This window comes from Perca fluviatilis, chromosome 14 (assembly GCF_010015445.1).
Source record: "Perca fluviatilis chromosome 14, GENO_Pfluv_1.0, whole genome shotgun sequence".
In the NCBI taxonomy this organism is placed as follows: domain Eukaryota; kingdom Metazoa; phylum Chordata; class Actinopteri; order Perciformes; family Percidae; genus Perca; species Perca fluviatilis.
The window spans coordinates 4,410,757-4,435,346 of NC_053125.1; the positions used below are offsets into that span (position 1 = coordinate 4,410,757).

General features: G+C 39.9%; 1 protein-coding gene across 5 annotated transcripts in view; it reads right to left on the reverse strand.

The window, feature by feature from the left end:
• map4k2 (mitogen-activated protein kinase kinase kinase kinase 2) overlaps positions 1–23,127 on the reverse strand; it is a 52,101-nt gene extending 28,974 nt beyond the window's left edge. For all 5 annotated transcript variants that reach the window (XM_039823073.1, XM_039823069.1, XM_039823071.1 and 2 more), the window contains exons 1-8: positions 22,767–23,127; positions 8,692–8,749; positions 7,570–7,660; positions 7,152–7,216; positions 4,919–4,974; positions 2,318–2,365; positions 2,134–2,176; positions 1,915–1,987 (exon numbers count right to left, since the gene is read on the reverse strand). In XM_039823073.1, coding sequence (XP_039679007.1) covers positions 1,915–1,987; positions 2,134–2,176; positions 2,318–2,365; positions 4,919–4,974; positions 7,152–7,216; positions 7,570–7,660; positions 8,692–8,749; positions 22,767–22,859 — 527 coding nt within the window. In that variant the 5' untranslated portion in view covers positions 22,860–23,127. The remainder of the gene's footprint in view (positions 1–1,914; positions 1,988–2,133; positions 2,177–2,317; positions 2,366–4,918; positions 4,975–7,151; positions 7,217–7,569; positions 7,661–8,691; positions 8,750–22,766) is intronic.
• Between the last annotated feature and the right edge of the window lie 1,463 nt (positions 23,128–24,590).

The following is a 24,590-nucleotide window of genomic DNA, read 5'->3' on the forward strand; positions in this document are numbered from 1 at the left end:
TTGACGTGTTTTAATAGTTTTTAATAAAAATGGAGCTCTATGGCACAGAGGAAGATATATCAGGCTTTGATTTACACACTCGTTAGCAGATACATTTATTGTTGGTTTGGGTAATTTCATTAGATCTATTGACAATAATAAAAATATTGAATATTACCACAATTTTCATTTAGGTGTTAACTGGTGTAACTTGCTCAAAAATTTGACCAGTAAATACTGGAAAGTCCTTAACTGGTTTCTTAATGATTTATTGATGGAATTCCTCAAGGGAGCATCATAGGGCCACTCCAGTTTTCTGGTATATAAATACATACTACTGTAAATTTGATATATTTTGTATTTAATAATTTTGTATTTAATATTATGTCTAATATATATATATATATATATGATTACTATTGTGTATATATATAGTATATACACAGTAAACTGTATAAACCATATACAAAACAGAGTCGTCATAAAAAAGTGGATCCCTCTGCTTTCATCTATTGAGTACATTTTGAAAGTCTTATTTTGTATTGCCTATGAACAGTGTTGGGAACGTTACTTTAAAAAAGTAATTAGTTATAGTTACTCACTACTTGTTCAAAAAAGTAACTGAGTTAGTAACTGAATTACTCTATAATAAAAGTAACTCGTTACCAGGGAAAGTAACTATTTGCGTTACTTTAAAAAAAAGTTGCTATATGTCAAAGAATTTTGATTTTTTTTAGCAGTTTTCACAAGTCGGTTGAAATGAGTAGAACAGACAGGTGTTTAACGTACATAACTTTCCATATATTTACGGTCGCCAGACAGCAAGAGGTTTATCCTGCACTTCAAGTATTATCTTTGTAAGAAAAGTAAACAGTTACACCATATAAACTTATACGACACATATACTTTAACAACATACCTGCCTATCATACGGTTGACTTCAGCCTGTGTCATAGGTTTTTGTTGTGAGGCAGACAGATCTAGCTTTTGCTGCTTGGAGGACTTTGCTCTGAGTCCTTCTTTGCTAGTGGATAGTGAGCTATCATCTGTGGTGGAGGTATCGCTGGTTTTGGCCACTAGCTTTGTAGATGCGTGTGTCGGTGTGAGATGCTTCATTAAATTTCTTACAACGGATGTCGAAAAAGTCTTCGCTCCTGGACATAATGTACACATTACATGCACGTTCTTGCCTTTGACCACAATTAATTTGAAGTAGTGCTTATATCTCCACCTTGAAAACGCCAACTTTTCATTGGATTGCTCCTAACTCGCCATCTCTGCTGAATCTGTTTAGCTGTTGTGTGTGTGTGTGTGTGTGTGTGGCGGGTGCGGTATGCGTGTGTAAAAAACACTGGCTCTGATTGGCTACCATGAAACATGACTCTGCCTTAGCCAATCATAATCGCTTATCTCGTATTAACCCACCTCCTCACTAGCTGCGGGGCGGGGCGCTTCGGGATTACACAGTTTATTCAATCAATGCCTAGTAACGCACCGCATTTAACGTCCAGTAACGTTAACGGCGTTGTAACGACGGGAAAAGTAATTAGTTAGATTACCCCGTTACTGAAAACATAACGTCGTTACCTAACGCCGTTCTTTTAAACGGCGTTATTCCAAACACTGCCTATGAATAAAAAGAGGAAAGTTCATTATTAAATCTGGGAGTACTCTTGCAAGGAGTCGTTTTGTCGAAACCCTGAATCAGTTTGGTCATTTTTCTAACCATAGAAAAAGGTCAAATATAAGGACAAAGTATATTGGCAGAAAATATTGGCTAGTTGCAGCCCTCATCCAAAGTACGGTATTGTATTGTATTGGCAGTACTGTTTCACTCTTCAAAAAACCCTTATAGGTTGACCCCAACACTGCATGGTTGCTTTAAACAGACAGACGCTGAGTGAGTTCAGGTGGGTGCAGCTTCATTCATCTTACCAGTAGGGAGTTCCTATAAAAGACTTCCTTTTGGCCACAGAGGCACTGATCTCTGCTGCAACTCCAAAATCAGCTACAACAGAAGAGACAGACAGTCACACTGGCGTTAAGTGGCTATAATCCATTATAGAGGGCTATTTAAGCACACTTGATGAGTGTAAGTAGTTAAAGAGGTAATGCAGATGTGCACGAGTGTGTCCAATACAGATCCCCACTGACCCAGTTTCACATCTCCTCTCTCTGTCAAAAGGATGTTGGCTCCCTGCAGACCACACACACACACACACACACACACACACACACACACACACACACAGATTTAAGATGGCTTTCACATGATAACCCACAGTATAATAATATATGATCACAACTAGACAGCAACAACTTCAAAAAACTGCAGTACCTTTATGTCTCTGTGCATTTTGCCAGTTTCGTGCAGGTGATACAAACCCTGGAAAAAGCAAATAATGATAATCAGCTGAGCTTTGTGCAGATATTTTTGTGTAAACATATCCTATCATTATTTATTTTATGGCTGAAACCAACCAGTACTGCTCTGCTGGACTACTACGTGGCCCCAGGTTTCCATGTGTGTCCGTTTCAGGTAATTTGATTAAATACAATGATTGTTAAGATTATGCACCATGGGAGAATAATATAAACAAAAGTCTAAGGTCTTAAAACTAGATCCCGGAAGCTATGTACCGCTGTGGTCGGGGGCAGCACAGGCAGCAGCAAATCATATTTTAGCACCTAAAAAAAGGCCCAACTAAAAAAAGTCTATATCAGTTTGGTGTACATTATATTTACAATATTTTCACCGCTTTACCTTGCTGTCAGACAGCTCTATCCGACGGGTACTTTAACTAAAGCTGTTATATCCATCAATGCTCTCTTCAAAGCCACCAGACTCCTTTGACAAAAACTGTAATTTTACATCGCAGAACACAGGAGTTGCTGTTCTACCGCTGCATCGATCGGTTAGTGCGAGTGTGTAATTGTGTAACTTTTGAGTTTTAAAGGGTTAGTTGGATTCACCAAAGTAAAAAAAATTGCACAAACTAACTAACTGATCGATGCAGCGGTAGAACAGCAACTCCTGTGTTCTGCGAGGTAAAATGGAGTCTGGTGGCTTTGAAGAAAGCATTGATGGATAAATGGCTTCAGTTCCCTGTCGCAAAAGGCTGTCCGACAGCAAGGTTAAGCAAAGAAAATATTCTAAATATAGGTTACAGTTAAACTGATATTGATTTTTTTAGGTGGGCCTTTTTTTTTGTAGGTGACTAAATTTCATTTAGAAGCTGCGCCCGTCTACAGCAGTACATTGTTTACCTTCTGTGTCGGTACTCCTGCCTGCTTCTTCAAACTGGGGGTGCACCGACCTGCATCTACTGTCAGTAATCTTTTACATTGGTTTTACTGATATTTGAGTTTTTGTAATAGTTTAAAACAGGCCAGCTGACAGTCTTGCCTGGGCCCGGGACGAGATCTTAGATGGGCCCCCCCCTCGCGGCCAGATCTCTCCTTTTCCCTTGCTCTTCCTCTCCTCACATCTCTCACTGAAATTAAGTGTGTAATCAGTCTCTGATCCATCCTGCTCAGACTCTCCGACAGGGCAGCGAGCCCCCCGCCGACTCTCTCTCTCTATCTCTCTCTCTCTCTGTCGCCGGGTAGCCTGACTCTGTCCCTCCGTTGCCGGGGCAGCGGGCCCCTCCCGCATCACTCTCTCTGTCACCTGACTGCAGCTGGATCTCTCTCTGTCTCATCCTTACCGATGGAGCTACCAAACTCAACTGTTTCTGTCAAAGTTAACGTGTTGTGTCAGGCTTTTATACAAGCTAATGGCCGTTAACATTAGAGCTGGCCTGTTACGTTACGTTACAAGGCTGCGGTAAACGGCGGCTGCGCTGGTTCTTACCTTGCTCTACGTTGACAGTTCCAGCTTCACCGTCACCTTTTTTTAAATATTTGTTTAGAAAATCTCTAAGGCCTCTATTTTCTTCTTCTCTTTTCTTTCCTTTTCCGAGCTCCGGACTTGTGCTGCGCGGACATTTTGAGCGCATTGAACTTCAAATCAAGTGACAATATCAAATTTTGATCAGTGGCCAAACCATTTTTATGTTGGGGGTGGGGGTTCTTGACCACCATCTCCAGGACAATTAGGAAGAAAACAAATAAAACGCTTTTATTTAATTCAAATATTATGCTACATATTTTTTCCACAAATAGGCCTATTTAAAAAAAAGATTTTTAATTCTTCCGTAATTTAATGAGGGCCCAGTTCTGGGCCCCCCCCCCCTACTGTGGGCCCGGGACAACAGACCCGTTTGTCCCCCCCTATCGGCGGGCCTGGTTTAAACCACGATTTCATGTAAATCTGGTTTTAGCATTTTAAACCAAGTGTAACTCAAAAACCCTAATCTTAGTTTAAATGACGTAATGTAATAATATATATTGATGCACCTTGCAAAACCAAATTCCATTTTGAATGAAAAGGAAAAGTGAAAGTCAAAACCAAAAGGTACACAAGAATGCTTGTATACCAAGTTAGATTGCTGAGGACTGCCATGACGAATCCAAAGGCAGCAATCTGTTCAGCTCTGTCATCACTCACAATCATCAGTCTGTGTAGATTAGCACTCCTCAAGAGAAATCTTTTTGCCCCGTTGACAGTTGTTAAGTAAGTATAACAAAGTCAGACAAGACATTTTAAACTAAGTTATCCTCTGCGATTTCTTCCTTCTTACTTCAGACTTAACTGTTGTCCACATATCTGAAAATCTGAGCAGAAGGTCACTCACAAAAAAACGACAGACAGGCTGGCACATTCTGCTGCAGACTCTGTTGTGCTGCAGCAACATTTACCTCTACAGTATATTTAGTGGTCTGGCGAGGTTAAATACTATTTAGCTCTTATGTGGCTGGGAAAAAAACATATGAGTCATCCTTTCAGCAGAGTATCTTCAGAGATTTCATAAGCTGCCTTTGACACAAAGAGCCTTACCTGGAGGGTTTCTCTGCACACGTACGCTATCTGTTTCTCCTTTAATGGGCCCGTCACTGAGAAGAACAGTTTGATTAATAGCACGAAGGGCCTGCAGGCACATTTATAAGTCCAACTGGCCTTTTAAAGCTCATTGTGCAGTGTTGTTGTTACAGTAATTATACTAATGTCTCAAAATGAACGTGGTGATTATGGTCTGACATTTTGGAAGAAATGTCTGCTGTCATACCCAGAGTCAGATGAGAAGCTCAATAGTCCAGCACATGTTTAGCCTAGCATAGCATAAAGATTGGAATCAGTGAAAACAATGCTAACATAGCTTTGTCATAACAACTCCAAAGCTGTCTTATTTACACACTGAATGTTCTTTACTTAGATTGACAAATAAAAATGTTTAATAACAGATGGATTTTCTTTTTGAAAAAAGTAGGGGAGACATGTCCCTCTCTTTGTGCTAAGCTAGGCTAACACATTCTTGTATTGCACAGACAGGAATGGGAGTGTATCTATGTTCCCAGGGTTATATGTTCCTCAGCTCAATTTGCTCTTAATATGACAAATGGTTTTATGTTCTCAGCAATGTTTTTTTCCTAGGTCAAATGTTTCCCTGGGTCAATATGTTGAAATCACACACAGCTTACTGTACAGCCTGCTGATGTTATACTCCTCAATGTGCATTCAAAGTTGTGGGCAGGACACTTTTCTTGACTTTTGACATTGGTACAGTATCTCCACAGTGGCTGATCAGATCTTTACATTTCAAACTGCATTTCAAACATCCATCTCACTTTGTTCTTCTGTAATTTGAATGGCAAAGACAGCAATTACCAATCACTGACAATGTTAGTTTTTATCAAGACACACACAAGCCCTGGGAACATAGGGAGGGATCTAACAGGCATTAGTAACAGACATGTAGGAAAATCAAAAAAGTTCCAACGCAGGGATAGTGGGAGTTTCTGACAGCTATGATAATCGGTAAAAAAAAAAAAGAAATACAGAAGTGCCAACAAACCTTGCTGCAAAGCCTCAATCCCTGACAGTAGCATCTAAAGAAACAATCTGCCAATTCAGGTCATGAAAAGTTAGCTATGTGCTTTTTGTTCGTATCTGTTTCAAAAATAAAAATAAATTGATTATTTATGCTTACCGGCAATTTCCATTTATATTGTGCAACTAAAAGACAAGCAAAAGTGGGTAACTATGTGTGAAAGTTCCCAAGTAGGAATAAAGGAAGGTGTGGCCAGGTTGGCTCAGTGGGTAGAGCAGGCGCACATTTACATAGAGGTTTATGCCTCAACACAGAGGTCCAGGGTCTGAGTCCGACCTGTGACGATTTCCTGCATGTCTGTATGCCCCTCTCTTTCCACTCTCTCACCATCAGGAGTAAAGTGTGAATGCAGCATTAGCTGTGCTTACTGTCGATTACAGTAGAAGCAGCGCTAGCCTCGGTAAAAAAATTAAACGTATAACACCTTCAAACAACAAGTCAAGAGAAGAAATTTCAATGTATACAACAGATAGCTTGGTTGTTTGGAGGCTTTTTTAAAAACTTTTGACAGAGCTAGACTTGCAGTTCTCCCCTGCTTCTTGTGTTTGTGCTAAGCTAGGCTAAACATGTCCTTAGCATGTTGGAAACCTTCTGTTATTCCAACTCAAAAGCGCTCATGCTTTAATCCAAGATAGTTACCTCTATTTTGGGCATTGTAGCTACACACTTAAATAACCTAAATTGGCTTTTTTTTGCATTAAATATTTGTAGCAGTGGGTTAAAAAGAGTAACAAAGTGTAAACATCTTGAACTGTGAAAATTATCTTAAACTCTTCACGTTTGAACTCTTTTTACATTTTCATCATGAACACAAGACAAACCAAGAGTTCACTTGCAAAACGTAGTGCGCAGAACAAGTAAAAGCAGATACAAAAGAAGCTAAGCTAAGTAAAGAGAAGCTATACACGGTGTGTTTGTATATGCTTTCACTGCTGCAGTTTAGCAATAGGGCTACCCCAAGACAGAGTGCCCCATTATCACTGTACTGGACACACAGATGTGAACTCGATATTGATCTTTTCACCTTGCTCTGGGTAAGAAACAAAAGAAGAACATTTCCACTGTTTCTTTAAATGGTAATGCAGCATTGTTCTTTAAATGAGCTGTAGAACATATTACAATTGGATGTAAATACAAGGCCTACATTCAGAATTCAGAAAACACTTTTTTTTGTATTTATACCGTGGTAAATATCCTGAAGTGAGCCTCCACCACAGTACTCCATGCAGATCCACAGCTTGGTGTTCCTGGAAAGAGACACACAACATTTATCTTGGTGTTTGACATGAGCTGCTGTGCTTTTTTTCCCAAGTTGTTCAGGGATTGTGAAAGACTACGTTGAAGCATTCAGCATCAAAAAAAGAAACACTCACAAGTAGACACCCCCTAATAGGCTGAAACTAAACTATCGCCCACAAATACATACAGTATCATTCACGAGCTGCTGTGCCAACAATCTAACTGAGCACCAGAAAGAGTGGGAGAGGAATCCAGCAGCAGGGTGGGGAAAATAAAAGTCAAATTCCACATATTTCAGTCCACCAACAATCCCAGGAATGATTCCACACATGTGCATGGACAGGCTGAAAACACACAGCACCTGTGGTAGCTGCCGAAGTAGGCCACGATGTTTTTGTGCTTGCACTCCGACATCATGGTGATCTCCTGCTGGATGGACGTGATGTCATCACCTGAACAGACAGACAGTTTAGCGTCTTCTCTCACAACAGTCTGGTGTTAGTGCACTGAGCTCCTACAGCTGGAGGGTTAACTACAGACCAGTAAACTAATGGCTGTTAAAATAATACACAAATGCCCGTAGGTATGTTAAAAGAGTTATTAGTTGCTGTAATTGTTCCTCCTGTCCATAATCCAATGTAAGTGGAAAGGGAAAAATACATAGTCCTTTTTCAGGGCATAAATGCCATCCTAAGTTTAGCTTCAGCAGTCTGATGAGTTGGTCAAAATAAGTATCTCTGAAATCTGATGTTTTATTACAAAATTCTCTTTTGTGTTACTGAAAGCATAAAGGGGGTCTGTAACTTTGGAAAACACTACACGTTCATGTCAGCATTGTTTTAGACTTGAAAAGAAATTAACCTATTCTAATTTAAAAAAGGAGACATAAACTTTAAAGGAACATTCCAACAATTTGGGAAATGTGCATTTTTGCTGTCCTGCTCCAGAGTAAGATATAAAATAAATGTAAAAAAAAATCAACAAATAAATAAATACACTGTGTAGCAACACAGGCGCATTTTATGTCACACTGTGCAAAATGGGTACAGTAAATGATAATAAAAAAATATCTAAAATCTAATAAAATCTTGGTTGCAATCCGTGTACAATATATATTTGGAGGTGTGTCAGATTGTGTAATGATTGTCTGGTGAATTGTAGCTCTATATAAACACAAACAATCTAGTGTATATCCAAGCAAAGACATGTCATCAACTCACATCTTTATTAGAGAGTGGCGCTCACATATTAGCTTAGCTTAGCACAAAGACTGGAAACAAGAGGAAATCACGAAACCCTGTCCTGTGCTAAGCCTTCGGATGAAACTGCCATTTATCTTCTCTGCCGGCTGACTAACAAAAGCATAGTTCACAAAGTGTCACTGTTGATTTACAATTAAATTCAAAAATCGTAGGAAACAAAAATCTATAACTGCTGTTTGCAAATAATAAGCAGATGTGAGCATGTTGTGTGTGTAACATACCAGGGTCTAGCTTGACAATCTTGATAGCTGCCAGTTCAGACGTCCTGATCTTTCGAGCCTGAAAGAAATAGAAAATATACAACAGTCTATGTAATAAATAAATAGAACTATATGCACTATACTATACTCTTTATTGTACACAGGACTGGGTCCAAAGCATATTCAAAAACCAGTAAAGTTAAATAGGGGTAGAAGCCATTTGAGTTCAGAATTCAATCTCCTATACATACAAGTTCCTTGTAGTCTGTTGACAATGACTGAATGAAATAAATTAGCATCTCTTGAATGCCCTTGTGCATCTGAAACAACCAAGAACAAACCTTAGAAAAGAGCTTGTATATAGAGAACATGCATAGGTTGCCAGAATCAAATATCATGGTTTTAAATAACCATAGGCCATGCTCATAGAAATCTGAAACCTGTTAGAGAAAGACACATCAATCCAACCCACTCCATCACAACACTAAGTCCTCTCTACACCATGGGCGATTTTCGACCCTTTTTAGGGGGGTTCAAGCCCCCCTAAAATTTTGGTGCTTCAAGTTAGAGTGGCAAACTTGTCAGTTAGTGACAGAGGACAAACAAAAACAGGTTAAAACGGCTTGAAACCGGTTTAATATCCAGTGTTGCTGTCGCCCAATGCTATGCACCTGTAACCCAGTCCAGGAAAGGGTTAACAGAAATGTAGTTTTGGCCAATCGGAGGTGGTTGTGCCAGACTCCCGCCTTTGGCTGAGTCTCTATCTGATAAGTCAGAGGGAGAGCAGGAGATGGTTGTGAAGTTTAACGTTGGTAGTCCCCAGAGGAGAAGTTGGTTATTCCATGGCGCAGATTAGAACCCAAATTGAAACGTAAGCAACTAAAATTGCTGAATGTTAGAACATTGTGTTGTTGTTATTACTCTGACTTATAAAGTGTCAGGTTTAGTTCCATCATAGTGTCAAAAAAACGTTAGCCGACATTGTTGCTCAGAAGCTAGCAGAGAGATTATCGGCTAATGAAATTACCTATGAAGCGGGGGATGGGTTAACACTTTTGCAAGGCACTGTATGCGTGTCACATTCTCATTAGACCCTAAAGGTCTGATCCTAGAATCGTTCCTGCTCTACACCATGGCCAGAGGAGTATTCCAGATCAAACTGCTGTTAGTCCACTGCCCCCCTTGACAGATACTGTAGATGGATATGTATTGTCCCATGAGGGAGATTTGTTTTCACAGTCTGTTTCATGCACAAGTCAATATACACAGCCAAATACATCAACAGATAACATAAAGACAGGCATACACGAACTGAAATCACCACATTTACAACAACGACACCGGATCTATACAAAGGTCAGCGAGATAGTTTGTTCAGCAGTGCTATGGCAGAAGCGACAAAACTTCTGCCAAAAGGGACTCCCTTACACCTCAGAGTCCTGTATCTGCGGCCAGATGGCAGCAGTGTAAAGTGTGGATGTAGAGGGTAATAGGGGTCATTGACAATGGCGAAGGCAAGGCGTGTGATGGCTCCATCGTTCAGGTCTGAGATGTTGGGTCAGGTGTAGGGGAGCTGATCATTCTGGAGGCGACGTGTGTGTGATCTTGGTGAGTTTGTTTTTGTTAGAAATGGTGAGCATGTTGTAGAAACAGGGGGGAAAGTACAGCTAACCCACATTCCCTTTGTTTCTACGGCACATTCCCTTACACTGATGTTTAACATATTATCTTTATCTATATGGAATATAATGCACGCACACGCACACACACACTTAGGCACCTTCTCTATACCCAAACTGCTTCCTTAAGCGCAGGCAGTGTACTTCATCATCATCCAAATTATATCAAATTCAAAATGCAACCTTCTGCTCAGCGACCGACAAATACATGACCCTACCACGGTTAGGTATCACCTTAAGCAAGGTGCTAATTTAGATGGGGGCTTATTGGTACTTATAAATTTAAGTAATTAAATATTATTTTGCATTATTTTGCATGCAGTATTATCATGCCTCTCTCACAAGCTTCTTGGCTCATGACAACTGCAGTCAGCCCACAGAGCACATGGGAGGGGTCAGCCCACAGAGCAGATGGGAGGTGAATGTGCATCATATATGTAGCCCTGCTGTGGTAGAGCGCACTGTTGTGGTTTTGAAAGACTGGATGTTGTGCCTTCACACAGCTGGCATCAAGTTGCTCTATTCCTCAGAGAAGGCATATTGTGTTTTGCACAGCAATGCATAATGGTTTTGCATTACTTAACATACCCCAACACTCAGAGGACATGCCAGACAACACCCTCCAAAAACCCCAAAACAATATGCAGTAATCATTAGATTACATTACAAGACTTTCTGCCAGGCTGGTTGTGAGCACATTTATTGAGTTTAACAGTTCAACAAGTTTTTACATCTTACTGGCATCAGTTAGTTGGCTAATTGGTTGCCAAAATGTCTGATATTTCTTTGAATAGGGAACACATATTCTGTAATATAAGAACTTAAGATATTTAGGAATAGCTTAAGAAAACATTTAAGATAGCTGTATAGCTACTAATCTTTTTCCCTTGAGTGTGCTACTTTTGTAATAATGAAGCAAAATACATAGTCTTATATAACTATTACAAACATACACTTGCTTATGAACGCGCTCTTACTCATGAACTTACACTCATTAAATTCAATTAAATTCAATTTTATTTATAGTGTCAAATCACAACAAGAGTTATCTCAGGACGCTTTACTGATAGAGTAGGTCTAGACCACACTCTATAATTTACAAAGACCCAACAATTTAATAAATACTGTTGTTCCCGGCAAACTTTGCCACCACTAAATCCATTTATTTATTTTGTTGTTTTGTTCGTTCAGTTTGTGTGTTACTTGTTTTGCCTACATGTAAAGCGTCCTTGGGTTCTCTGAAAGGCTCTAATCCAAATCCAAGCTATTATTATTATTTTTACTTATGAACACACTCTTACTCATGAATGTGCACTTATGAAGGCACCCTTACTCGTGAATGTACCCTTACTCAGGGCTACCGTGTGTCTTGCTCGTGCCCAGGACAAGATGATCTCCAAAGGTCCCCCCAGCAGATTATTTTAAGGTTAGAGGGCCCTTCCCTAGACCCAGGGCCCGGGACAACTGACCCGGTGTCCCCCCCTGTTGGTGGCCCTGTCTTTACTTCCGTACGCACTCTCTCATGAATGTACTCTTACTTACGAACGCGCTCTTACTAATGAACCTACACTTACTTACAAATATGCTGTTGGTCATGAACGTCCTCTTACTTACGAACACACTTTTACTCATTCATTGCATTCAAGCAACAAATCTGTGCAGATATGAGGGCTTGCAAATCAGATGTGGCACACTCTGAGCAAATCTCAAAAAGGAAGAGAGATTTAGGATAAAAACACAAATATTCTTGCATGAAGTCCATTGTTGTTTGATCTATCATATCATGACCAAACATAGAGTGTGAAGACATTAAGTCATGGTTGGAGCTCCGCCCATGTCTGCTCCATTAAGATAAGTAAACCTGGGCATATATCCAACTGCACAGTATGCTATCTCGATGATGAAGACTTATAAATAGTTCAGCCTGCTGTCCCACCTTGGCTTTAACCTTGTATTGATTCCAGAGCACGGAAATCAATACAAATAGTATTGGCATACGGAGCTCTTTCCTACTGGCAGTCCCAGACAAGCCCCAGGTGAGTCAGAGAGTGAGACTGATAGCAGTATCACTTAGTACAGACTTATTCTTTGACTGTGTGATGCTTATTACACGAGTGAAATGGTCAGGAAGTCACCAAACACATTTGAATTCATCATCTTGGATCCCTGAAAATTCACAGCAGATTTACTGGCAATCTGGCTTGTATTCTGTTGATACATATGGCACTGGACATGTGTTAAATGGACAGTCCAACTGACAGATGGACTAATCAATCAACATCACCATCTTTAGAAAAGCAATGCAAAAAAGATCAAATGGTAGACAATTAAAACTAGCTTATTTTAAAGCCCCTATGTGTAGAACTTTGTGACTTTAACATCTTTTTTTCTTAACTTTATTTTTATTCTCAGTAATCATATTATCCATAGTCTCGTCGACGACGTTTCATTCACGGGATGCCCCTCATTTTCAGGGCATGAAAGCCTTCCTAAGAAAAAATAAGCGAGTATCTTTGAAATTTACAGATTTCTTTTTTCTTTTTCTTTTTTAAAGATAATTTTTTGGGCATTTCCGCCTTTAATGGATAGGACAGCAGACATGCAGGAAATTGTCACAGGTCGGACTCAAACCCTGGACCTTCTGCGTCGAGGAATAAAGATACAGTATATATGTGTGCATGCTCTACCAACTGAGCTAACCCGTCCACAAATTTATAGTTTTTTTATTAGAAAATTCTCTGTTGTGTTACAGCGCTGTGGAGGAAGGTCTGGCAATGCGAGACTATATTATCCATTACAGTTTGGCATAATGACATAGGAACATAGGAATACAACAACAACAACATAGGAATAAGTAAAACATGAATAGATAATAAATTAAATAGTAAAAAAAGATACTATTAAAAAATAAAATAATTTAAAGAAAATGCAAATATACTAACCAATTGGATTAATAACAAATAAAATAACCATACATCCAGCTATCTTCTAGGGGTTAGAGGGATAGTTGTGTTAGGTCACAACATTAACCAGCCTATCTAGATATTTGGGCTTATCAATGCATTGGTCAACCCATAAGGTGAGTTGAGGTAATCACTGCATCAATAAGCTCATTATAGGACTCCATCTCTTTTCAAATGTCTTCTACTTTAACATCTTTTGAATTATTCTGATGGCATCAGTTTTGTTTATCAAAAATTTCCAGTAGGGCCTTTCAGGGCTTTAAAATCAGTGTCCCTGGGTTGGATGGTGTCAGCCACAGTGTCTTTTTTGATACGATCACTAGGAGATGCAAAAGGCAAAGTGTTAAAATCCAACACAGAGGGGCTTTAAGTCATTCTGACATAAATCCCATTGAACTTTTCATTTGCTATCAACGATTCAACAACCAAGCTATAGTTTCACACTGATAAGCAGCAACTGAGTGCTTAACAATGAATTAAGCATTTAACTGTTGCAGTCAGCTCACTTCAGTTCACTTCCATACCCTGATGTGTAAATGTAATGTACAGTTGAACAGCATCTGAGCAAATGCTTAGGTAGACACATTCATTCATTCATTCATTCATTCAGTACAGCCTCCAGAGCTTTCAATACTGAAGTCAAAACATAACTGTCAAAGCAGTCTAGTAGGTGGCCAGGTTGGTTCAGTGGGTAAAGCAGGCGCACATATACATGGAGGTTTATGCCTCGACACAGAGGTCCAGGGTTTGAGTCCGACCTGTGACAATTCCCTTCATGTCTTCTCTCTCACCTAGCTGTCCTCTCCATTAAAAGGTGGAAAAGCCCTAAAAAAGTCATCTTAAAAAAAAAAAAAAGTAGTCCAGTAGCAATCCTTATCAGTCAGGGGAAATCTGTGACCCAAATTATTTTGACAACATCAGAGGTGATGGTGGATGTTGTTTCAAAGCAGCTATATTGTGTTTTCAACTTCCTCTATTCTTCCTGGGAGTATCAGTCCCATTCAGGGACCGCACTGACGTCAGATGGACTGCTTTTCACTCTAAGCATCCACAACAAATGAAGCAGCCGCCAATAGGATAAGCAGGTCGCCTCAACACAACCTGTGGCTCGGCTGCAGTCACTTCCTGTTTTCTTTCCTGTTCTACTGCAGTGCTTCCTGTGACTACAGTGATAGTAACGTCTCTGAGTAGATTTTTACATAACCAAGCCTGAAATAACAGCAGTTTAGGGTTACATACGAACTTAGAGCGGAAGCTTCACTGCACTTTGATCAGGCACCCAAATGTCTGAGCTAAAAACGATATACCGTCCTCTTGCCAACTGTAATTTCTTTATAATGAGACCACCTCAGTATTGAAAGCATATGTAAAGCATGCGGCATGAATGGCCCACCAACATGACGTTGAACTGAACATAGAAACTTAAAACTGATGTGAAACTGGCACGATAACAGGTGTGAAAAGTAGTCTTGTGCTTGTTACAGTATATTGCACTCATAAAAGTAACTTTTGAAATAAGAAATAACAAATTATTCAGCTTACAAAATGATAAGTTGAATTAACAAGCAATAACACACCCTAAAGCTAATACACTCAGGGGTTTAATTGCTATGGCCTTACTTGGTCTGGTTCGACCAGTAGCTTATGGTGGCTAATGTTAGCAAACTTTAAAAACATTGCTTCAGGTTGCTGACTTTATGACGCTACATTTAGATCCTGTTTGTGTCCACCTGATGAATATAAGTCTAATATTTACTCTTCTTTTAGCTCTTATCCCCTTTCTTCACTAGCTAGTTGCTAACTGTCTACTGACACTGAAGCAGAACAGTAAAGATAACTATAACTTTAGCACAAAGATGCTAATAAGCTCTGTAGAGCTAAACGTTGCTGTAGAGTCGGGTTATACTTTTGTCACTATGAGTGACACCTTTCATATCACACACAGTCATTTGATCCATTGTTAATATAACAAGACTATGATGAGGCTACAGCAATGCTAGAAGCTTGTGATGTTCCCAAGGGAGTAAGCTTCTCCTCGGAACGCGTAGCTCCTATGGCGCCATTTTGATGCTAACAAGCCCTCACCTCCCGTTAGCATTCCATTGACTCCCATTCATTTTGGCGCCACTGTGACAGTGAATAACTTTACATCTGAAGCGTTTAAAGACTCTATTTGTCCATTGTTCATTTCTAAAGAAACACGACAATGTATAAAAGGCTCCATTACCTTGTACCTCACGTTATGGCTCCGTAGCAAGCGTTTTTGTAAAAATAGGCTAACGATTGTGTCATAATCACACGACTTACTGTCGCACAGTAGAGAAATTACAGGAGAAGTTCGCAGGCAGTTTCAACTCACATTAGCTGTTTAAGTTTAATTACAAATGTTAACTAGCATTTTAGTTAGCAATAATTAGCCTGTGCCCATGTTATCTCCTCACATACTGTATACCTACACTCTCCATCTCTGTAAGATTGGGAATGATTTGAGATTTCTCTTGGCACAGCTACCAGAAGACTTACAACTTTCAGACAGGTTGCTCACATCACATCTACGTCTTCGAGCTCAGTTGGAGGCTGTGCAGTAACGCTCAGCGCTCACCGGAAAAGTGCTTCTAATAGACTTCTCTGGTCTCCGTCCAGAGCAACGGGATCTGTTGGTCCATTTTATATATGTCAATGGATGTTACTTAGACACAGCAGTGCTTTGAGCCAAACACTTTAGCATATTAACATGCCCACAATAACAATGCTAACATTCTGATGTTTAGCAGGTTATGTTTACTATGTTCAACATTAGTTTAGTGTGTAACCATGCTAACACGCTAAACTATATCACTTTATCAAGCTACACCGTACTATCATTCACATATCTATCTATCTATCTATCTATCTATCTATCTATCTATCTATCTATCTATCTATCTATCTATCTATCTATCTATCTAATGCTAGCACCAGCATTAAATACAATGCGCGCTAAGCCCCGGACAAAATGACGGTGCCTCTGCAAAATAGCCTCGGGAAGGAACTTTGGTGGAACATGTGTACGTTCAAAAGTTGTTGTAAGTGTTGTGTAACAGAAAACTCAGATTGGACAGATAGTCTATCTAGCTGTCTGGATTTACCCTGCAGAGATCTGAGGAGCAGTTAAACATAGTCCTCATAAATCGACCAGAATTTAGAATGCCAACACAAAGAAAGCGAAAGGTGTGGGATATCCGGCGGAATTTCCGGCGGCACCTGAACAATCCCAGAAGTAGAACGTCTTATAGACTACTTCCTCAGCACAAAAAGTGTAACTTTACTGCAGTGTGAATGTGTCTGAGCAGAAGTATGGTTCCACAGTGCACAGTCTAACAAGCTGTTTTCACAGTGCTTTATAATCTGGAATTTGTAATTAACCTCCACAATAAGTGATATGAGCTGCTCTCTATGCTCAGCATCAGGGCTGTAGAGTCCGGACTGGATACGTTTTTCTATTGTTTCGGACTCTATTGTCTTGGACTTGTTACTATTTGGACTCGGCCTTGTCTCGGACTCGGCCATTGGATGCTTTTTTATAAAGTAACTTCCTCCTTCAAAACAAAACCATTGATGAAGCACGCTCGTTCAGAAAACAGATATTAGTTTACTTCAAAATCCATCTAGAACATTGGTTGCCTGGTATATGCCTAGCTGCGTCATATACCTCAATCATCAGGCATCAATTATTTTTTATTTTGGCCACAGACACAATGTCAGCGAGCACTTTGTACTATGGATTCTTCAGGGCAAGAAATAAGTTTATGAATGGGAACATTTTCATTTTCTTTAGTGACACATGTTGCTTGTTCTATGTTACATTTACCATTGGCAGTCCAGAATGGTATTGTTACAACAGAATAACATCTAAAATGTGAAGTTACACTTTAGCTTTATGTGACTTAAGTGAAATTCTTATACGTAAAGTAAATAATATGGCCTGATTTGATCCTATAGTGTGTAATTCTAGAAGACATACTGTTTCTCACAATTCATCAATTATAACAAGGTAAGTAAGTGGTCTTGAAGAGGATTCTTTTTTTTTCTGTCTCGGTCTTGACTGTCTCTCATTTGGACTCAGTCTTGACTTGGACTTGAACCTCTTTGGACTCGGTCTTGACTTGGACTTGAACCTCTTTGGACTCGGTCTTGTCTTGGCCTCGACTAATGTGGACTTGACTACAGCTGCTACCTGCTCAGCATCCATGTCTCACAGCTAGGTCTGGGTACCAAACTTTGGGACTTTAAGGCACCGACCGAATTGCCTCCATAGTATCGAGTATCAAAAAATGCCATGTCATTCAATACCAAATTTCCATACCTAAGGAGTAAATCTCATCTTCGTCGGTGAGCCAATAAGCATGCAGCATGCTTGTACCAAGATGTATAATGCTTGTGATTGGCTGTTACACGTTGTAGAGGCATACAGGAAAAACTCTATGTTCCGCACAGGCTCACGTGTGCATTGTTGTATTTTGAGAGGCTTGACTTACAGTAATGTACAATGTTATAATTTATCTTGTCAAAATGGACTTTGAAAATTGGTATCCAAAAAAGTATTGTTCATGAACAATTGAATTCACGGTATCGGTACCAATATCAAAAGTTTTTGAAGGATACCCAGCCCTACTCACAGCTAAAATCCAAATGAGGAATCTAAATGTGTGACCCATCAACGGTGTAGTACATAGGACATAGTGAAAAGGCTACAGTGTCTTCAGTGTTCCTTTAACTGTTCCAGTCAGGGTTGGCTGTCACTTCATCAGAATCACAGAACAAAGGTTTCTATTCTTATTTACACCAACATTCAAACAGCAATCCATGAAGAGATGAATCATAGAAAGGGGCAGAGATGCTGCCTTCCTGATCTTTACAGTAAAACCCATGGCTGAATGCAACAAGGTCATGCCGATCTACGGTTGAATGCCTGGTGTTTCCAATTACTTTTCATGCTAAAAAATAATACTTCCATTTGAACTGCCCCGACATCACCAGACTGAAGTCAGAGACCACTTGAAGATAGAAACATTCCATCCGGACTGGCTGTGGCTGCTCAGAGCCACAGGAGGACATAGATCAAGATGACTAAATAAAGGGTCACAAACACACGAGCTCTAAGCTGAGTTTCCTCTGAATAATAGCAGTGTAATGAGAGTCCATTGAAAGCCCACACAGTCACATATCCAGAGGTTTCACCCTTGACTACTGCAGTTACAGTTCCACCAAACCCACCAACAGCAGAAGTGGGAGCAGTGAGAATGTGCTATTGTCTGTTACTGTATGTAGAGCAGTTCCCATTCACAGCGGGCACACAGGCTGCAATGTGTCCAAATGTTACAGTAATGCAAAGAGGGTTCAGAAAACCACTGTCAAAGTCAGCTGAATATTGCTCATATCAGAATGTTATGGGCTGCGTCCGAAATTGCATACTATCATGCTATGTAGTAGGCTTAAACAGTATGTGAGATTTTTTTAGTATGTCTGAAACCTTAGTTTGAAACCAGTGGAATTTACATTTCTACCAGGGCTGTAACGATATGCGATATGAAACCGAAATCGCGACACTCAGCTCCACGAACTTGTGTCACGGAGTGAGAAGGCAGAATCGCTTCCAAATCCCAGAGTTAGGCCTATCCTTCCCATCCAGATCCATTGCTACCACATCTTTAAATAACTATTAGTATTAGTCGTTTTGGTGCCTTATACCCTTTTGTCAGGTAAATTTAGCTAACTGTAAAGATGGCTAAAAGCAAAGGGGGGAACACACCGCTAACGGAGGTGTAACGTTACGAATGGCTGCTGTTCTGACTGGGGTGCCTTGGTCTGTTTCCCGACGGTTCAGTAAACTGCCTTTAGCGTCCTTAGCACCGGAGTTAAGTGCTGACCGGGTCTGGATTGCTGTAATGATAGTGGCTGGCTGCTAGCTGGCGGGGGCTGACTGTGCATGTGTCCCCGGGCCGGGGCTGTTGTCAGCTCTCATCCCGACTGAAGCCTTGCAGCGCCGGGAGAGTGAGGCAGACAGACAGGGGTGTGCTAGCCAAGAATTAGCTAACTTTATAGACCAAGCATTAGCATTAGCATTAGCTACTTGTCTACAGCACCTTTACAGAACTAGGTTTACTCCTCAATGCAGCAGGCCCGTATTCGACTCCGACCTGTGGCCCTTTGCTGCATGTCGTTCTCCCTCTCTCTCCCCTTTCATGTCTTCAGCTGTCCTGTCAAATAAAGGCCTAAAAATGCCCAAACATTTATCTTAAAAAGAAAGAAAAAAAGGAGGTTGAACTATAGTTTACATATTGAGTATGCGCAGAGTATGAGATTTCGGACGCAACCTTAATCTGCAGTTTGTCATCATCATAAGGGGAAAAGAATCCCCTGTCAATCAAACAGTGTTGGTCCAACTGTGGGTTTCTCAGTTTTTAGGTGGAGTTCTAATCCCCTAAAGAGCTTTTTAGCGTCTTTCTGCACATTGTTTTTGTTTTACAGCCAGCAGCTTTACTGTTTTGGTTCATTTTTATTGCTCTCATCAAATTAATTTCCATCAGCAGTTGTTTTCAGTGAAAAAGCTCTGTACACTACCTGTTGAGCAGCAAACAGCTGACAGACACAGTTAGAGAGTAGATGGTAAACATAGACGCATTTCCCTCAGGAGTTGGTGGAGACCAAACCAGAGCTAAAATAGAGGGAATATAGGACCTATATTCATCAGACAAAACTGCAAATGAATGAGATTGCTCTGTGTCTACTGGATGTGTAATTAAGCAACAGTTTGCTAACATGTTAGCACTTTTATAAGGCGATAATTTAACGTTGTGTTTACAGTTTGATTCACTGACCCAAGAGGCCATAAATACAATAAATGCAGCTTTAAAAGAGTACTCCACTGCTTAAGCATTAAACTCCTCTTAAACTTTGTCAGACTCATAATCTGCATCAACAGAAGTACATTTCAAGAATAAAGCCTGACATCCGGTGCATGATGTTAGGCTTTGCCCCTTATTTTCACACGCTGAAAATGGCAGGTTTTGAAGAAAATTTGGATTGTGCAACAAGGCAGGCCTGCTTGGTTCTTTCCTTGAATGATTGTAAAGATTTACTTAATATATATTTACGGCAATTACTCTCTAACTGGGACGTTTTGGGCCCAATTGGCGGGATTGCCTTGGACAAAGTCGGCCTACACACAGCGATACACTGGTAAGAACTAATGACAGAAACTATCAAAACATTTTCAAAATCTATTAATATTGTCTTTTTTATTCCATGCATTCTTCTTCCTAAATTACCAGAGTTATGCAACTTAACCGCTAATAATTTAGTCTAAAATTTGGATGTATTATGCTAGTAGTGGCTAAAACCTGGAGCTGCTAGCCTGCAGCAGAGATGAGCAGCTGGTAAGCTCACTTCCAGATTTCTCACCAAAGTGAGTTATAACTGCTGCAGGAACATTTAAAAAAGAGATATTATCTCAGATTTGGTCTTAACTTAAAAGATCAACAACCGAAGACAGGGAGCAAAGTCAAAAATTAAACTCGCCAAATGAAAGCTTCTCTTGAAATAACATCTCATTCTGAAAGCTTGATCATCTCACTCAATAGCTCCTACTTTATAGACAAATAAGAGGAGGTGTGTGTACAGAGTGGCAAATGTAACAAATACAGGACACAAGGGCTCACTGCTATGCTAATGCTATGGCCTTCATAGTCTGCTGTCCATCCCTCAACAGTTTACACATTTGAAGAATCTGAGGAGCGCTGAAGCTGTCCTGGAGGCCTTACTAACACACTAACACACTGTCCGTTTTTACTCCATCTGTGGGCAGAGCAGTTTCCGAAGCTGCTGTTTGAATGATTAGCCCAGAACATAACGTGTACAGTTTGGCAAGCCTGTCATGAACAAACCGCTGAACACAAACTGAAACTTGTCATGGAAAAAAACAATTTTTACAACCTTGTAAAATAGGTTGAATCTGTAAAGAACTCTATAGCAAGCAAATGGGTTATTTGTATTTTATGATAAAGTCCCCCATGTTTTTGGTCTGGGGTGTTACAAAAAAAGAAACAATGCAAATTCTTGTGTTGCTTCTGCGGATGCACAAGGCACCGGGGCGAGGTTAACAGCACAGGATGTTTGCATCCTGACGCTCAAATCACGACGTTAGAAAGAGACGCCATGAGCCCGTTTCCTACTGAATACATCGGTTGGACAGTATGACAGTATATACTGTGATCATCAGAGAGACCATCAGAGATTTTGCCATCTCGTTTATATTGTGAAATCTAATCGTTTACCATCAAGTGATTGGCTGCAACTAACAATTATGTTCATTATCAAAAAAAGTTGCCAACTTATTTTCTCAATGAATTGATTAATCCTCATATTGTGTATGTAATGTTAAAAAACAGGGAAAATGTCATTTACAGATTCTATAGCCCACACTGATGCCTTCAATTTGGTCTGACCTCTGTTAGATATGTTGCAGTAAAACAGCAAATCCTCACAATTTTTTTAAGATGGGCCCATAGAATATTGGAAATTTTTGCTTGAAAATTGACTGAAACATTCAATTATATGATTTTTAAAATAGTTGCAGATAGATTGCAATAATTGATCAATTGATCTGCTAATCATTGCAGCTCTAATTATGTATTTCTTCCAAAAACAGACTTTCCTGTCTGGTTATTTTATCTATAAACTTATATATGACAATATATATCACTATTGCAATATTAAATAACATCGTGAGAGGTTATCCATATTGGCCACCCTTATGAAAACATGAACCTGTGGCACATCTGATGCAACAGGCTGGTACTGTGCTTTGTAAAATACCTGCCTGTTTATAAGGGTTGAAATGGTTAAATAAAATGTGATTGTAAAGAAATAATGGCGCGCGCGCGCGCCACACACACACACACACACACACACACACACACACACACACACACACACACAGTTTTGGATCTATCTCCTTTATACTGACTCTATTTCCCAGAGATCCCTCAAATGAATTTAAGGCTTTTAATTATTTTTGTTCTGTCTTATAATGTGAACATTATTTTGACATTGTACTTTGATATTGAGCTGATTGTGTGGTCTGCAGGAGAAAAAGGCAATGTAACCCTTACAGAGGCAATCATCAGAATATCAGTCCTGATACATTCTTGATTGGTTTTTGATAACCTTGATATCATCCCTCAGGTTATCAAAAACCTGTCACATGCAGCACTTTATTTAATCAGAGACTTCTCCACACACACGGTTTCACCTTGATGGCAGGAAGTGAAATAACGTTACCCTGTAGTGTGTGCGCGCAGGGAGACATTTCTGTTCTTGAACTAACACGTCCACTCCTGACTGAGTTTTTTTCTTCTTCTTCTTTTTTTCTGTCTGTGCTGCGGTGAAAACACGAGCAAATGTTCTCACTCACCTTGAACACATCTCCATAGGTGCCGCACCCAATCCGGTGTATTAACTCGTAATCATCCAAAGGGTCCAGGAATGACACCCCTACCCTGTCCATGTTTGGAGACACCTCTGGGTGCTGTGGGTGAGCCTGGCGGGCTTCCTACTCACACATCCCAGCTGCTGTTGTCCGGGGAGAAAGCAGCAGCAGATGAACACACTCGGACTGGCTGGCTGACTGGTTTAATAGGAACTAATTGGAGCTGACTAATTGCTGGTGTATCGATCCAGCCGGCAGACACACACACACACACCCACACACACACACACAACTCCAGTCCGTATACGCTGACACACTCCAGGCGTCTGTGTGCAGATAGTCCTGAGTGGCGCTGTTATCAAATCACGCATGAGCGAAGACACTCTACACTGTAAAAAATGTCCTGTTGTGTCGACCTTCAGTTTTATGCCCTCGTCCGTGCTATTTTTCGGTCAGAAAACAAATACAAATGTAAGAGTGATACAAAAAGAAAGAAAAATACTAACTGTAATTGAAAACAAAGACATATTAAATATGAGATAAGGGTTAGGGTTAGCATAAGCATGTAATACAGGTTTATTACAATTGATGCAAAATTCTGATTTACAAAGCCAGAATATGGCTATTTTATTTTAAGCCTACCTTTATGTTTTAGGCAAACTTACATATTTTTGACGTATCATATAATATATACTTAGCATGTCATAATTTAAACTTAAAAATGTCCGATACTTTGGTGTATAACTACATACCTGCAATGACATTCCTATTTGCCTCAGCTGTAGGCTACTTTGTTTTTAGTACTATTTAGCAAACGTTAGCATGCTAAGCTAAAGTGTTGAAAATGGCAATCATGATTGTAAGATGAAAAGTCAAGAATTTCACTTATTTTCTCGTGCCATAATCCTGACCTAGCATTTCCTAACTTTGACTAACAAAGTCAAATGTTTGATTTAATTCAAAACAGATAAAATATCTCACAATTCTGACCTAGTCTCAATTTTTGATTTAAAGCTTTAGCGTGTAACGTTTTGATATTAATGAATGTCCGTTACATTCAAGCCATTGTCAAATGAGTTGCTACGAAGCTAATTAAGACTATCAGAATGCAGCATAGAAAATCTGCTTAGAAATATAGGAAATATTGATATATTGGATAGTTAATTACACAATGTAATTCTGCTAAATAAAATATCACATTCATTATTAGTTTCACTTGATTTCATTTTAAACACATTTTCTATAGGCTCAGTCTGCCACCAAAAATCCAGTGCTGGTTCCATGCATTGACATATGGTTCCATGGTATCAGAATTTTGGATAGTCACCATGGAAACATTAATTGGTCATGTGACAAGGGCTGGGAAGATTGGCAGAACAGGCAGCCAAGTGACAGAACTCTGATCCAATGAAAATCACTCTAGCCCAATGGATTTGGGGAGGGGGCAATCATATTTCAGGGGGGGCTGGTGCCTCCCTCGGCCTCCCTTCTAGCCCCGCCCCTGTTACTATACACTATCTATAGTTGATCGTTGTATCATATCACATCCATGTCCTTCCATGTTCTTTTGACTCCAACGTCTTGATTATTAACGTGTCCTGTTTTGTGTATATTGTGATGTGTGCATATTGATACTACTACACACACTCCCATTCAAGTCATTCCCATGAGCCTGCTGTCACCGGTTAATCACTGCTGCTCAGTCTGCAACTGTAGTCTCAGACACCACTGGTAAACCACAGATGTGTGAAATGAGTAAAGTTTCCGTTTCAGACAGTTTTCTCAGTACATGTCCCTTCTTGCTCGTCC